At 61.3% G+C, this 15642-nt stretch overlaps 1 protein-coding gene across 5 annotated transcripts in view; it reads left to right on the top strand.

Moving 5' to 3' along the window:
- The first annotated feature begins 6313 nt into the window (after positions 1 to 6313).
- Positions 6314 to 15642, top strand: part of SRCIN1 (SRC kinase signaling inhibitor 1) — a 55270-nt gene continuing 45941 nt past the window's right edge. For 4 of the 5 annotated variants that reach the window (XR_012626254.1, XM_074849120.1, XM_074849119.1 and 1 more), the window contains exon 1: positions 6417 to 6431. Coding sequence is in view for 1 of the 5 variants with exons in the window: in XM_074849117.1 (XP_074705218.1) it covers positions 6314 to 6431 (118 nt within the window). In the remaining 4 variants the exon portion in view is untranslated. Of the gene's footprint in view, positions 6432 to 15642 lie in introns of all 5 variants that reach the window. The other variant, XM_074849117.1, reaches the window with a different exon arrangement.

Below are 15642 nucleotides of genomic sequence, written 5' to 3'. Positions count from 1 at the left end.
GTGCCGAGGAGCTTGTGGCCCTCCAAAACCCCTTGCTGAGGTTTTCACCGCGCAGGGGATTGCTTTCTCTCTGCAGAGCTAAAACTAAAAGCTGCTTCCAGGGACGTGGACCAGGAGCTGGACCAGCATCAGCTGCTGCTGCAGCCAGTCCCGGTGTATATTGCTCCATATTTCAGGGTGGCGGCTATTTTAATGCGGAACAGGGCACGTCTCCTGTAACCCCCCCCCCGGGATGGGACAAGGCTCAGCTCTGAATCCTGTCGCAGGGAACGGGATTTGCTGCATCTGCGCTCAGCAAGTGAGCAAAGGGAGCAGGGTGCCGAAGCGCTGCGGGTGCAGAAGGACTTGGTGCTGTGCCACGGCGCCGGGTGGGAGCCGGGTGCTGCGGGCGCCAGCCTGGCCCGGGAGGTGTTGTGGCAGCACCTCGGGGCCGGGCTGCGCTGCCAGGCATCGCTCGGGTTGTGCCGTTTGGGGAACAAATTCTCGCTTGCCGCTTCTCCAGGCGGGTTTTGGTTTTCTCGCCAGCTGGGGAGCAAAGCCCCAGCCCCACGGGCTCGCCGAGTGGGTGCCGGGGCGGCCGCGGGAACAGCTTGGGCTGCGAGCGGAGCTGAGCCCCGATGCACGGCAACACCGGTCCCCGTGGGAGGCTGGCGGGGACGGGGATGGGACCGTACGGCGGGGCCCCCCCGGTGCCAAGTCCTCCCCTCGGCTTCACCTGCCAGCACTTGGCAGATCCCAGCTGGGATCTGTGACGGGCCCTGCCAGCACTCCCGGGCGATGCCAGCCCCGGCAGATGTTGCCGCCAGCCTCGGCAGGCGAAGCAGCCACGTGGCCCCGGTTTCTCTCCCGCAGATCCATTCCCTTCGCTCTGAGGAGGAGGCTGAGCCATCTCCTGAGCTGCCTTGACACCTCCAGGTTCTTGCTGGGCTTTAAGGAGTTTTTATTACTTGAGAACTTATCAGCCATAGGTTGGCTGAGTTTAATAAGAAATTACACTCCCTGACCCTTCAACTGTGAAATGCATTTAGCCGTGTGATGTCAAAAAGTCTCCAATAGATATTTTTTAAAATTTTTTTTAATTTAGTCTGGCTTCCTCCCTGTTTCTGATAGTAGCAGATACAATACATCTGCCAGCCTCTGAAATGGAAAAGGCCTTTCTGTCCACTGAGCTCTAAGCCGCCCTGAGGCTGGTGCTCAGTTGTGCCTCTGTGAGGGTCTTTTTCCTGCTTGTGACATCCTGGGGACTGGGATAAAGCCTGGTCTAAACAGCCTGACCCACAGCCACAACCCCCACAGCCACTGGCCATCCAACCCCTCTGGTTTGAGGCAGAGCTTGTGTCCTGACGTGGCTTTTTCTGACCCATTGTCGTGTGAGGAGGGGACTTCAAGCACAGGAAAGCGTTTCCCGATGAGACATTGATTTTCCATCAGATCTCCACTGTCTGGCTCAGCAGCTCAGCGTCGTGCTTGGGTGGGCGGCTCCTTCTCCAGCCACCTGATGCTTCAAATGCCTGGTACAAGCAAGGAAAGGCTGTCTGTCTGTCTGTCCGTGCCCGTGCTCATGAGGATGGGCAGAGTGGCTGCTGCAGGAAAAGCTCAAATCCCACATCTCATTCACTGGGACTGGGGCACGTCCTTTCACATGGGGTGGACCTGGGTCCAGCAGCCCGGTGTGCAGGTGATGCTGAGCATTGATCGCACAGGGTTTGGTTTTTTTTGCAAGACCTTCAGCATCGATCCACTCGTGCTTAATTTTTTTTTTTTTTTTTTTTTTTTTTTTTTGCGTCTCCGAGCATCCTTGGCTGCTTGGCGTGGCAGGTCCCCCCACTCCTCCTCCCAACGCTGGAGCTCAGCATCGCCGCCTGCTCCTGAGCAGCATCGCCTGCCCCAGGAGCGAAGCGCTCAGTCCCCGCTATCTTGTCACTTGAATGATGTACAATAAACCCACTGTGCACGGCGTGTCAGGGCACCGCATGCATGAATATTGCTGTATAGACTGTGTGTGCTGAGCCCGGCTGCGAGCAGACACAAAGCTGAGCTCTGTCCCGGCTCGGGGGAAAGGCGGCTGCGTTCCCCCCACGATGACTGTCTCGCTGTTCGGATTGCAGGCGTGGGGCAGAGTGAGGCTTCATTGTGCTCGGGGCTGTACACGGGCATTGTGAGAAGGAATGGTGTTTCTGAAGAGCTTACAAATTAAATAGGAGCACCGGAGAGGTAGCATGGAGGAATCGGTTGGTGTGTGGAGGGGAGAGCACTGCCTGGCGCAGAGGCCGTGCTCCTCCCCAGAGCTGGCACCAGCGACCGGAGAGGGGGCACGGAGCTGGGCATTGGGCATCCTTCCCCCCTTACAGGCAGATTTAGGTGCTGGTGCTGTCTGGAAACAGCTCCTTCCATAGCTGCTGAGAGCAAAACCATGTCTGGCATCACAGGTGTAAATGCAGACGTCTTAGCCCGCCGTGTTAGCTGCTTTTATCAGCCTCTCCCGGGGAATCATCTTGCTGATGCAGCTGCTCAGCCCGGCGATCCCGGCCCCGGTGAGGGCGAGGTGTGACCTGACAATGAGCTTTTTGCATCTGCAGGTGGCTCTTGCCACCCCCCTGCCAGCTCCGGTTTGCACGGCAGAGAAGTCGTAGCCTTGGAAAGTCCCCGGAGTGGGAAAACCCACTTTGGGATTTAAAAACAGGCGTTTGCCACCATAACTGAGCAGGTCTAGGTGGGCTCTCGGGGTGCTGACTTAGGTAACGGTGCCCCTTCCCACAGTGACAGCAGGACCCTCCTGGGGACTGTCCCCGTGGTGTTGGTGCAGCCGTGCCAGGCGCAGGGGGATGCTGGTGGGACTGGGATGGTGCCTGGCACCCGCTGTCCCTGCAGCACGGGGGGCGGTGGGGGGGCCCTGGGGTAAACCTGGGTGCTCGGTGCGGCCCTCAGCTCCTGCTCCCATCCTGCAGCAGCTCCGTTCCCTGTGAAATGGGGGTTGGGTGCTGCTCTGCCCCACCGGGAGCATGGGGAACAGCAGTGCGGTGGGTGGGAGGCAGCAGTAGGTCTGCAGCCAGGCCCTTCTGAGCCGCTCTTAAACCGCAATAATGCTTATTTACTCCTCATCGGCAAGTAATCAGAATTAAAAGGTCACCCCATCCGCCGGCCCTCCCTGCGGCGGGACTGCGGGAGCGAGCCAGGTTTCAGGGATCAGCCGGAAGGACAATTAATCCTTGCTGCCAGCAGTAATCGTGTTTGCTTTTCCAGCATAGCATCCTCCCCTCGCTACACGCTCCTCATGTCCCCAGACCTCCAGCTTCAGCTCTGGCATCCCCGTGCCGTCCCTGTGGCAGGGAGCACAGTGCATCTTCCCTGCCGCTCTGCGTCCTGGCACGCAGGAGGGCCGGGCAAGTTTCCCAGCCCTGCCACTGACCTGCCGTTTGCCCTTGGTCATGTCTCCTCACCTCTCGCCTCCCAGCTGCATTGCCTGTATTGCCTCAAAGCTCTTTGGAGCAAGTCCTACCTCTTCTCCACGGTGCTGGCCCAGCACTGTAAGCACGGCTGGTGCCAACACAGCTAACACAGGCTACAGATAAGATAGTCACGATATAAATGCGGAGGGACAGATGCCCTTGGCCCCAAAGTAAGGGAGGAGGGGGGAAAAGCCCACCCCGTGTGTGTGTGGTGTGCGGGAGCCAGCCTGGCCTCCTCACTCAGCGCCCTCCAGAAGTGCTCAGCAAAGAGGAGCAGGATTTTTTTTTTGGGGGGGGGGGGGGTCGTCATGGCAGAGCGTGCAATGAATCCTGCCTGCCTGTGCCAGCCGTGACTCACGGCTGCGGCTGTTCAGAGCCTGGAAGGGCTCCAGCCAGGAGCTCAGCACTCCCGAGTTTCTCCCTTCTTGCCCTGCCACAGCTGAGCTCTGAGCCAGGAGCGCTCCTGTCCCCCCGCTCCATCTGTGCCTCAGTTTCCCCATCTGCAAAATGGGGATAAAGCCTACCTGGGGGTCTTTGGTGTGAGGTTTCCTGGGCTCTACAGCCCTCCCCTCCCGGGGCTGTCTGGGCTGCGTTTTCAAGACTTGAGTGGTTGTAAGTCCATGAGATCACCTTTAGGATGCCAAAATGAGCTGGTGCAGCAGGACAGGCTGGCTGGGGAGAAACACCGGGAATGGGGGACGGAGGAGAAAGGGGTGAGTTTGCAAAACCTCTTCCCAGCACTGGAAAAGCGGGGAGAGACCTGGAAAGGTGGGAAGGGCCGAGGCAGGTGGGGCTTTATGACACGAGAGACCGGAGCTGGGCAGAGCACACATTGTCATTAGCTGGGATTGCTCTGCCACAGATGTCAGGAGAAACTCCCCGTGCAGACAGGCAGCGTGCAGGCAGCGTGCAGGCAGCAGAGAGCCATCTCCTGAGCAGGTGAGCCATTTCTCTCCAAACCAGGTGGTTTAATTGACTTCCATCTAGTTAATGAGCAAAGTGCCCTTTGGTGGGTTTTTAAATCTGTGCAAATCGAGTTTCTCAGAGCGGTGCTGAGGTCGCCGTGCTTGCAGCTGGATATTTCCTACTTTTGGCAGGTAGAAATGCAGCTCTTGGCTCTCCCATAATTGTGGCTGGATGCCAGGGTACAAGTGTCCCCGCAAGCGCGTGTGCAGGTGGTTTCGGGGTGCTGCTGGCGTTGCTACTGCTGGGGGGGCGGCTGGAATTCTCTCTTACTGCGTCAGCATTTGGGTGCTGCTCGGTGGCAGCTCGACCGAAGGGGATCCTTGCAGGACAGGTCGGGGCAGTGCTGGGGTGTCGTGGTCCTGCAGGACTGCCTTGGGTTGGGGTAAGACTGACTTTTGGGGTACCTGTGGCTGAGCCAGCATCTCCCCAGGACCTTGGGGGAGGAGAAACGTGGGCACAGCAATGGTCTTCAGTAGCTTGGATGGACCAAGAGAAGTTGGCTTGTGTGTCTCTCAGATCTTCGCTGCCTGTTCTTCCCTCTTTTGGGGTGACTTTGCCAGCCCCGGTCAGGCCCAGCCTGGCCGGGGAGGTTTTGGGAGGTTTCAGGAGGTTTCTGGGCACCTTTGGGAAGGGTCACTCCAGCCCCTACAAGACCCACCCAGCAGCAGGTTGTGACCTGACTTAGCTCAGCGCCATCAAGGGCCAGATCCAGCGTTGTGTCCTGAGGACACGACCTGTGCAGAGCCCTGGGAGGCAGCTGCAGGTTTTCTTTCACCCGAGTTCCCCCGGAGCCAGCGCGGGAGCAGCCGTGGGCCAGCCCGTGCAGATGCCGCGGGGCTCGGGGTGGCCGTGCCCAGGGCTGGGCAGTTTGGTGGCATCAGGGAGGCAAACGGGCTCTCCCCAGCACCGAGCAGCCCTGGTGCCTGTACACGGGCACCCTCCAGGTTTGTACCTGGGGCCGGGAGCACGGGAAGGGCTCCGTGAGCGGCTCCGGCGGCACGCTGGCAACCCGCGGCACGGTGCCGGTGGGCCCCGGCTTTGGCAGGGCAGGGAGCGGGCAGCGCGGCAATCTGCAGGCGCTGACGGCTGTGCATGGCTGTGCGCTGGCTCCTGGCTCCCAGCCCATGTGATGTGTTTGAGGGGGCACGCTGACATTTCAAGAGGAAGGGAAAAAAAAAAAAAAAAATACCCAGAGACCCACAGGGAGCTCTGAAACGCCTGAGCCAGAAAAGAGAGCAAGAGAGACAGACGTCCGCGCGGAGCGGAGGAATAAAACCGGGCAGGAAGGAAAAGTTGCCGGAGCAGGGAAAGGATGTGAGCAAAAGCGCCGGCTTGGAGCTGGGAGGATGCGATGGCCGCTGGCAGAGAAACTGGGGCAGCGACCATCAGCCATGGGGACAGCGGCCGTGCCAGCCCACCGGCCAGGCGCCCCGTGCTAGCTCGGGGCCAGGAGTGGGGACCGACGGGCGAGGGGAGGCGGGTGGCAGCATCCTGCATGCGTCCGCCCCGTGCGGCGGCACCGCTCCAGCTCCGCTTCCGCGTGCGCAGGATTTGGCTCTGGATGTGAGGCGACAAGTTGCCGCCCGGTTGAGCGCCGCCCGATTGCTGCGCGTTCGCTTCCTCGAGGTCAGCGCCGTGTAATAAGGTCGGTAAGAATCCACCTCGCAGTTCACTTTCGCTGCATACATGTTTAATAATGAACCGGTTCTGTATTTGATGAACATAAACAGCTAACGCAACTCGATACGTCTCCTTAGATTTAACTTGACGGAGACGGCACGTTGCTTTAAATGCCAAGTGATTAGTAAAACCATATTTAATTTGGTTTAAACATATGCAATAAAATGCATGTGTTTGTTGCACAGATTTCGGCTCCTCTCGGCTGCCTGGGAGCGACCATGCTGCCTCGCTGGGCGAAGCATCCCTTTGGCGCTTCCCCGAGAGCCGCGCCGAGGCTGCGGGAGCCGGAGAGACCCGCCGAGCCCGGGGACTACCGGCTGACTCCGTTGCTCGTGGGTATGGACTGGGGGGGACGTGGGGGGCACACGCCGGCTCTGGAGGCACTGGGTGATGATGCTGGTCCCTCAGGGATGGTCCCAACCCCACGCAGGTGGGCTCTGGCCCCGGGAGGCGATGGCGTGGGCTGGGCTGGGTGCCTGGCGCTGGTGGGAGGAGGCAGGCAGGGCTACAGGCAGCTGCTGCTGCCCTCCTTTTGCTTGAATAAACCTCGCTGCCTGCACAGCTTCTGCCTGGCGCTGGTGGAAGGGCTGCGGGGCAGAGGGGCTGCGACTCTCCCTCCGACGGGCCCTGGCGGGGGTTAGGAAGGGCAGGAGGGAGCACGAAGGTTTTAGCGCTGGCAGGGCTGGGAGGAGGGATGGCATCTGCCTCCGGGGACGGTGCAGTGGCCTTGTCCTGGTGTCACCCCCAGCATCCCACTCCGAGGTGGGATGCGCTGGGGGATGCGGTGCTGGCCCGGTGAGGACTGGGGACCTCAGTGTCCTCGTGGCCTGCAGGTGTGGGGGATGTGTCCTGGCAGCATCCTCGCACCGTGGGCTGTGGACCTGGGGTCTCTGCTCAGGCTGGCAGTGAAGCCCTGTTGGTTTTCAAATTATGGGTGTGCTTTCCTTCATCTAAGAGGCTTTAGACGTGGACATGAGCAATTTTTTTTCAGCATTTTTGATTTTTAACTAGCTGTGACTAACCAGGCTGGCACAGCAGGCTGTGACCAACCTCCTACGTGCTACCTGTGCGCTTATAAATAGGGTCTGTTCTCCACACCCCATTTGGAGCGTTCCTGGGCTCCTGAGCTCCTCCATAACACCAAACCAGCTTCTTCCAGCCTCTCCCCCGCAGCCGCCAGAGCGTAGCATCGCCCCGTCTCCTGGCAGGAGTCACCCAAAAAGGCAGTTTCCCCCCCCCCAATTCCCACCCAGGGGCTGCGGGAGCAGGGCTCGGTGCCGTGCCTGGGCCTGCCGAGCTCCGGGCTGTGTGGCCAAGCACATTGCGATGGCGGCGGGAGCCAAGTCTTCGAAAGAGTTGGGTCCCCCCGTGCCAAGGCAGAGACGGGCCAAGTGTTGTGTCGGGCTGAGCGCGGCGCAGCTCTCCCTGCAGCAGCCAGCATCGCCGTGATCCCCGACACGCCGAGCGGGGGAAAGCCCCCTCCCGGGAGCTTCCTCATGGAGCTGAGCTCTTTGGTGACTCCAGCTCTAATCCCAGGCTGCAGGGCAAGGGCTGGAAGATCCATGGGTTTGGCTTAAATTCTTCCCTTAGCGGCTTTTTGTGAGGACCCCCCCTCCCGGCAGGGATGCTGGAGGGGTGGTTCCCTCCCTTGGCCCTGCCACGCTCTTCCAGCTGAATTTGCTTTTGATGAGGTGCAGCGTGTACTCGAAGCTCCTGTCAGGCAGCTTCGGCCTCCCGCCGGCAAGCGGGCGGTTAGCATGACTGCACTAATGGCAGGAGATGAGAGGATGTGATTAGCTTGCTTGAAAAATTGCACCAAGTGCATTTAGCAGACCCGCAGCGCCGGCGCGGTGTGTCACACTGTACGCCGGGCAGGGGCATTGCCCGCTTTCCCCCTCACTGGAGCTTTGTGTCTCGTCCTTTAGTCGTCCTCTCCAACGACTTGTTGCCTTTTCTCTCTGCTTTTAGTCGCGAGCTCTGCGTGGGAAAGCTTGCCCGTGGTTTCCGAGCTGGCGTGGGAACGCCTGGGCTGCTGGTGGGCATCCCTCGTGGCCATCCCCAGGAGCGGGACACAGCCTGTGAACGGCCTCATGCCTGACTCTTGGCTTTAATCTCGGGGTTGCCAGTGGCCACGGGCCAGGCTGGAGGGTCCTGCCGACAAAGCCCCTCTCCGCGCTGCTCCTTTGCGTTTCTGCCATCGTGGAAGCAATCGTAGTGGCCTTGGTCTGTTTAGTGACTTCCCTTAGTGTCTTGTTCAAGGAAGAAATGGGCCTGTTGGGAATTGATTTTTGATTGCAGTGTGTGTCCCCTCCAGCCCACCCTCCTCCTCCTCCTCCTCCTCCTCCTCTCTGCCAGCCCCCCCCTCACCCCCGGCCGGCTCCACGGCCTCCCCACGCCTCGGCCCTCTTTCTCTGCTTGCAGAGAGATGAGAATAAAGAACAGATGCGGAGCCCTGACCACAGGGCTCAGACGAGGTCCTGCCTCCAGCCGAGCAAATACGTGGAGCTATGGGTTATTGATGAAGGCTGGAGTCTTAGCCCCCACTCTGGAGGGGCTGGCACCCGCTCTCCCAAGCTTCCCCCGTTGCTCCATCCCCAGGGTGGTTTTGCACAGCATCTTCCCTGCCCTCTGCCACATCGAGAGACGGTTTGGGGGCTGTTTCCTTCCAAACAGACCCAGCTCTTGCCTGCAGAGTGACCCTGTCCCCCCCCATCACCCTCCATCCTCCCTGTCCTCCCACACAGCCCCTCTCTCCACCTCCCTCCCTCTGCTCTGGGCTAAGAGAAACCATCGATTCGGTGTCTTGAAGGGGCAGTTTATCGCTTTCCTGATGCCTGATAGATTGGAATTGATTTCCAGAGCAATTTGCCGGAGCAGCTCCAGGCTGGAGCCCCCGGGACCCGTACTGCGACCTGGCTTTGTGGGAGCGTGGCAGGGGAGGGGGGGGGGGCTGTGTCCCGGGGGCTGTTCCTGAATTGTGGCACTGGTGGGTGCTGGGAATCCTCCCGGGAGAGCCGCAGGGCAGGGGGGCTTGTCGGAGCAGCACGAAGTCACCTCCCTGCAGGGAAAGGGGGGATGGAAATGGCAGATTTGTGGGTGATGGGGTGCTCTGGGGGCCCAGCTCCTGTCTGCCGCCGTCCCGGGCTCATCCCAAAAACTTCTTCCCCCCCGCCCAAGGCCGAGCACGAGGGGGGACCTGGATTCGCAGGCAGACTTGGCTCCACTTCGCTGCACGACTGCGGGTGAGTCACGGCCCCGCGTCCACGCACACCCCGCGCGGAGGCAGACGCTGTGCTCGCCTGTCTCGGCGTGGGGGTGGGAGTCAGCGGGCGCTGGCAGGATGCTGGGAAAATTCCGGGTCCTTTCAGGAGATGCTAAATACTGATCCAGCCTGGGCACAAAGGCAGCGTGTGGCTCTGCCGGTGCTTTCCCCCTGCTCCGACACTGGGTTCAAGCCCCTCATGTCTCAGTAGCATCCAGACTCCTCGTGCTCTCTGCACGTACCGCCCCCAGCCCCGTGCCTCAGTTTCCCTCGCCCGTCTGGGGCCAAGGGGGATCCCCAGGCTCGGACCCGGCTGGCACCACCCGAGTTAATCCCGTCCCAGTTGTCAGGCCGCCGGCTGCGCCGCCTTGAATGGCTGCTGCTGTGTGGGTGGGAGACGAGACCACAATGTGGCTTGTGTTTATGCTGTGAAGAGCCTGGTCCCTTCCATCCTCTCCTCTCCTTTATTTTTATCTGGCGTTCCCGAGCTGCTGGCATCTCCCCAGCCGCTGTGCCATCCCTGCCAGCTGAGGATGCAGCCTCTTGCCAGGGCACACGGGGCTCCTTTCTCCTCCGCTCCCCGGCAGGGACCCGGGCAGGGATGCTCTCTATGGGCAGAGGATGCCGCTGGCTTCGGCCTCCTGCCAAAGATCAGGGAGGAAGATGATGACAGGTGAAAGGCTTGCCCTGGCTCTCCCAGCTGTAAGCCATTTTTCCTGTGCCACCTCGCGCTCCGTGAGCTTGCCCATCTTGTTTTCCCTTGCCTAAGCGAGGGCAGCTCCTTTCTGCCTCCCTCTGCAGAGGGGGTCGATGCTTCCCAGTGCTGGGGTGTCTAGGGGGGAGAAACCCTCACTTGGATGCTGCCCTTCCCACAGGGCGTTGGGGACATTCCCACCCACCGACTGCCTCCGGAGCATCCCCTGATGCTACTACGTTCTGTTACCAGCCCCATGGCACAGCTCAGGTCACATCTGTGCTTCTGGGGGCATCTGGAGTGACCTGACTGGCCCCTGCCACCAGAGGAGGGGGGTCCATGCTGGTGGGGAGCCCTGGAGCTCCCCCTGGTCTTTGTAGCTCTATCAGCTGCTGCACTGGGTGCTGCAAGGTGAAAACGGATCCACTTTGGTGCCGTATGATGAACCACACAAGGTTTATACACTTACAGACCCCCTGGTTGCCTGGTCAGCAGAGCCCACCCCACTGGGCTCTTGCTTTTCAACATTACGGCCACCTCCTGACCTGCTCGGGCAGCCACTGTGCGAGAGAGCGGGGACAGGACTGTCAGTGCCATCCCCTCTGGTCCCTGCCCTCCTGCGAGGAAGCTCTTGGGCAAGGGGGTAGGATGGGTCCCAGCTTGGAGCTGGCAGGAGATCCCAGGGAGATGCTGAGCCGAGGAGACACTGTGAGGAGGAGGAAGGACAAGGGCCGGTTCACGCTTTGCAGCTGTGGCGAGCGGGCAGGGCATAGGCAGCGTGGTGGCAGGGAGCCCTGCCTGCAAAAGCAAGCCACGAGCGAGGCAGCAGGAGCAACTCAGGGTGTCGGGTCCCCCTTCCCTGGGTGACAGCATGGGGGCCAGCCTGGCTCGTGTGCCCCATCTCAAAGGGGGATGTGGGGACGGGGCTCTGGGTGCCGCTCTGGATCCCGCGCACAAAGTGAGCAGCCGGGCGCACTGGCCCCGCCCTTGGTCGAGCCATCCCTGGGCGTTAGGAGGTGAACTCGTCTCCCATTTCCATGTGCACGCGTGGGTGTGATAACACCCGGCGAGGTGGGAAGTAGCTGCCGCTATTTACAGGGCTGGCCAGATGGGATTTCTCCTTCAGTTTGGGTTTTGACAATGACATGGGAATTCATCTGGTTGTTTCTCTGCTTCCAAAGTGAAGGAGCTGCTTGTCAGGGTGGGCAGCATCGCGGAAAGATGCCAGCTGGACTGCCCCGAGCTCCGGCCGGGGAGCAACCAGTGCGCACCGACACGTTGCACGGCTTCGGTCCGGCTCCTCGTCCTCGCGCAGCTCTGGTGGCGTTGGCAGGGCTGGCACTAGTGGGGTGCAGGCAGGGTGCAGGCAGCATCCAGGGCACGTAGAGGCTGGGGACAGGCAGAGCCAGGTCTGCAGGGTCGCGTCCGGACCGCCACCGCACACGGGCACCGTGCCCTGCCCGCCTTTGAGGAGCCAGGCAGCGTCCTGGCCGCGGTGCCGGTGGAGCAGGGCCGTGGGGTCTGCGCTGACCTGGCTGGGAAGTTCCCGATGAAACGGTCGGCGGGTGGTGTTTTATTTTCCCTGGTTCCACTTGAATTTGGGAGTGAAAGGCATGGCGGGGAGTCCGCTGCCTGCTGCTGAGCCCGGGCTAAGCCGCAGCTCGGTGCTGCGGGGAGGGACCCTTGGGGATGGGGAGAGGAGGTGGGAGAGCTGCATCCCCAACCTCCCGGGGGGTGCTGGGCATAGCACGGCCCCGGGGGGGGGGAAGTTTGTCCTGGGATGGATGTTAATGGTCACTCGTGGGCGGCCTTGGCATCGCTTGGCTGTTCCCAGGCGGTTCGGCGCCGGGTGTCCCTCAGCCTGGGAGCACGAGGGTGGCAGGGAAGCTTCAGCCCATCAGCTTTCCCTCCCTGTCTTGCTCGCCCGGCACTCTGGGGGGCACGGGGAGGGAGTGAAGATGCTCCCACTTCACACTGACGTGCTGGGATGGAGCCCAGGTCTGTCCAGCTCCTGGCACCCCCACGGGACGGGGGCATCCTCAGCCCCCGGACCAGCAGGGCTGTGTTTCTCTGCAGATGGACTTTAAACGGACAGATCTGGCTGCCTAAAGCACTGGCGATGGTCGGACCCGTTCAGCCCCTGGCAGTGGTGCGGGTGGAGGGTGCTTGTGTGCCCCCCTCGGCGTGTCGGCTGCCTTGCCACTGCCCCTGGGCACAGCTTCGTGAGCAGCTCCTGGCACTTTTTGGCTGTGTTTGCTGTCGTGGGGGTGAGATGGGACCCTGAGGCAGGTCCTGGAGGGCACTTCACCATGTCCCCATCCCAAAATGAGTGCAAATAGAGAGTGGCTGAGCCAGGGACAGGGACCCCCTGGGCAGCAATGCCTCTGAAGGTCCCTTTACCCCAGCAGCTCCTGGCTCAGGGGTGAATATTTTTGGGGTCCCCGCCGAGATCGGCTGCGCAGCACAACAGGAGTTAAGCGCAGCCGGAGCCGTGCAGGCTCTCCCAGCCCTTCCCAGCTGAACGCTCCCGTTGTTCCTCCCGGGGCCTGGCAGCAGCGTGGCAGCGAAGGGGTTAGTGCCGAGCGGGGCTCTGGGTGCTGGGCAGCCTCCTTGGGTGCTGTGCAGGCAGCGGGCTGGCAGTGCGGCAGCCGCAGCCTTCGGGAGGAAGGTGAGAGCATCCCGCTCTTCCCGCTGCCTTAATGGCCGGGTGCGGGGGAGCTGCATCGCTCGGAGGGGCATCTATTCTTTCGCCTCCCCTTCTCCCTAGATGTACTCTCTCCTTCCCCTCCCCTCGCCCCTTTTTGTACAATTGCTTTCTTGGACTATTTTTCATGCTCCGCTAACTGCCATTGCTTTCACGGCCCGCGTGAGCCTTGCTGCCTCATGAAGATTTATGAAACTGCAGTAATAAACTGTGTTTGAAAGATCCTCTTTATGATAAAGCCCTGCCAAGCTGCTGGTGGGGGGATCCGAGCGGACCCCGCTGCCGACCCTGCAGCCGCTCTGACCCAACGTGGCTCTCACGGGGCAGCGCCCGCAGCACGGGGCAGGTTTTTGGGGGCCTCTCCCACCCCTGTCTCCCGGTGAGGGAGCAGGGAGCTGGTGGAGAGCCGCTACTCAGGCTGCGAAGCGCCGATCCTGAAGAGCATCCCCCAAAGCACCGTCGGGCTCTGGTGGTGCCGCCGCTCGCCCAGGAAGGAGGCGGTGGCCGCATCCTGCTAGGAGCCTGGGCCGTGGCCCCGGCGCGGGTGACACCTCTACGGGCAGGTAAGGAAGATGAATGGATGAATCGGCAAAGAGAACCGCGCTCCCTTAACCCCCCGCTGCTCAGAGAGGGGCTTGCCAGGATTTACCGTGGGATTTTGGCTGTCGTGGGAGCCCTGCGCCTGGCCAAGGAGCCGCCTTCAGCAGCTGGAGACTTGGGGGTTGCCTCCCCCGTCCCGCCGGAGCCGTTTGTTGGCCACTGTGGAATCTGTCCTGCGCCTGTGGGTAAGCGATGGGATGGTCGCTGTGTGGGGGACGTGTCGCGGAGGGTCACCCCGCTTGGCTGGGCTGGGGCAGCGCCGAGATGGGGACCCTGGGCAGGCTCCGGCCACCGGCTCTCCCACCCCAGTGACCTACTTGGAAGCGGCCCTGGGAAGCACTTTTCAGGGATCCGCGGCTGGCAGCGGGGCAGCCCCTGTGTGGGCACCACTGCTCCAGCATCCGGGCACGGTCCCTGCACGGGAAGAAGAGAAAAACAACTTGGTGGGGGCGTTTTGGGTGGCAGGATGTAATTATCCCCTTGGGGTGAGGCCAGGAGGGAAGGATTAACACCCTCTTTCCATGCATAGTGCCAGGGGAGCACGGAACGGCATCGGTGGTTTCACGTGCCTTTCTGAGGGACCCCCCCGTACCCCAGTTGTTGGTTGTTCCCTTATCAAATGGTCTCTGCCCGCTCCAGGCTGGGAGCTGGAGGGGAAGGTGGTCGACACGGGGACAGCTACACGTGTGCCTGTGGTGGCTTTTCCTCCTCTCGCCTTAGTGGGGTTTGTGGATGTCGGGGTTCATGGTGCTGGGGCTGCCTCCCCCCCGCCCCCCTTGCTCTGGAGCCCGACGAGGGATGCGGGAGAGCGGATGCGGCGCAGCCGGGGGTGGAATTGCCCCTGACGGCATCCAGCTTTGCTCTGACCCCTGTGCAGATTGTGCAGGGCTTTTCAAATCATCCTTTTTAGTAGTCGGTGGAGAGACAGCGAGCTGGCGCGTTCCACTCTCGGAGCATGTAATTAGGGAGTGGGGAGCTGCATGCTGATGCATGGTTTGGCAGTGAGAGGAGGAGGAGGAGGGTGGGAAGCAGCCGGGAACGTGGCCTCACCCCAGGGCTACTAAACCCAGGGCTGGTGGAGGCTCTGGGGGAGAAACTGCAGGGAACCAGCCCCTCTTGCACCCCCCAAGACCCCATCACTGCACCTTCCCCCCACTCGAGGCCTCCTCGCTGCTACTCTCCCCAGTGAGGAAGAAGAGCTGCAGCTTCTTCCTCCCAGCCCTGTCATTGCCGTGGCTGGGGGCTTTCAGGGTGCCCCGTCACCCCTTTCACAGCCTTGCTGGGTTTATCATTCCCATGGGGGATGCAACGAGGCCGGGAGTCCCAGTGGCACTCGGGATCCAGCACCGCAGAGGGGCTGGGTTGGTGGGAATGGGCCACGCTGGGCACCCTGCCCCCATGCCCGGGGTCCCACTCCCCCTCTCCTCCAAGAGCTCCAAGGGTGCATCCAGGCACTGCCACTGGGCACCCAGTGCTGGGGCTGGGCTGGATGTGGCCTCCCAGTACATCTCGGCTGCTTTGCCATCATAAATCAAGAGCTTGAGTGACCGGCCGAGGGCAGGACGGAGTTTTCTGCCTGGTAGCAGCAAACCCTCGGCGAGATGCGTGTGTTATGGGGGGGCTGCTACATGAAAGGAGAGGTGGGAAGGTGAATCCTGGGGCTCAGCAGGGAGAAATTGCTCTGTCTGCGTTTCCCATCAGTGCTGGAGTTTAGTAGAGGCTCCTCGGACGGTGCTGCCCGAGGACTCCGGGATGATGCTCTCAGCCCCGCACTGTGCTGCCTTCTCCTCTCCAGCAGGAGGGCCGGGGTGTCCCCTCTGACAACTCCCCTGTGCCCCTTTCCCTGGGGGATCTTGGGCTGTTTTGCACGTGGCCAATGTGCCACCACGAGCTCCCCTGTGCAGTGGGGACATGGGGACCCGGCTGAGCGAGGCGGGGAGGGACCGGGAGCTTCAGCGCTTGTTCAAATTCTGCTGCCGTCTTCTGGGTACGGGGGTGATGGTCCCCTGGCTGAGGTCACTCTTGGTGATGGACCCATGGGAGAAGGGACCTGGACCGGTTGTTTTTTGGAGGAGGAAGGGGGGGATCAAGCTTTAGTGGGGGTAAGAATGTCCCTGTGGCATTTGCTGAGAGCGTGGTGTCCCTGCCTGGCTCATAGCAAACCCCCTTGTTTGACCTTGAGCAGAGGAGTTGTCTGTAGCACACGCTGGAGTCCTGTCCTGCGTTAATAACAGAATCAGTTGATATAAAGCTAATACGTTGGGCTGATAAATAATTAAGAGAAGAG

The sequence above is a fragment of the Strix aluco genome, chromosome 24, assembly GCF_031877795.1.
Source record: "Strix aluco isolate bStrAlu1 chromosome 24, bStrAlu1.hap1, whole genome shotgun sequence".
Classification (NCBI taxonomy): Eukaryota; Metazoa; Chordata; class Aves; order Strigiformes; family Strigidae; genus Strix; species Strix aluco.
Note: the sequence above shows the minus strand (reverse complement) of the source record. Positions and strands in the feature narration are given on the sequence as shown.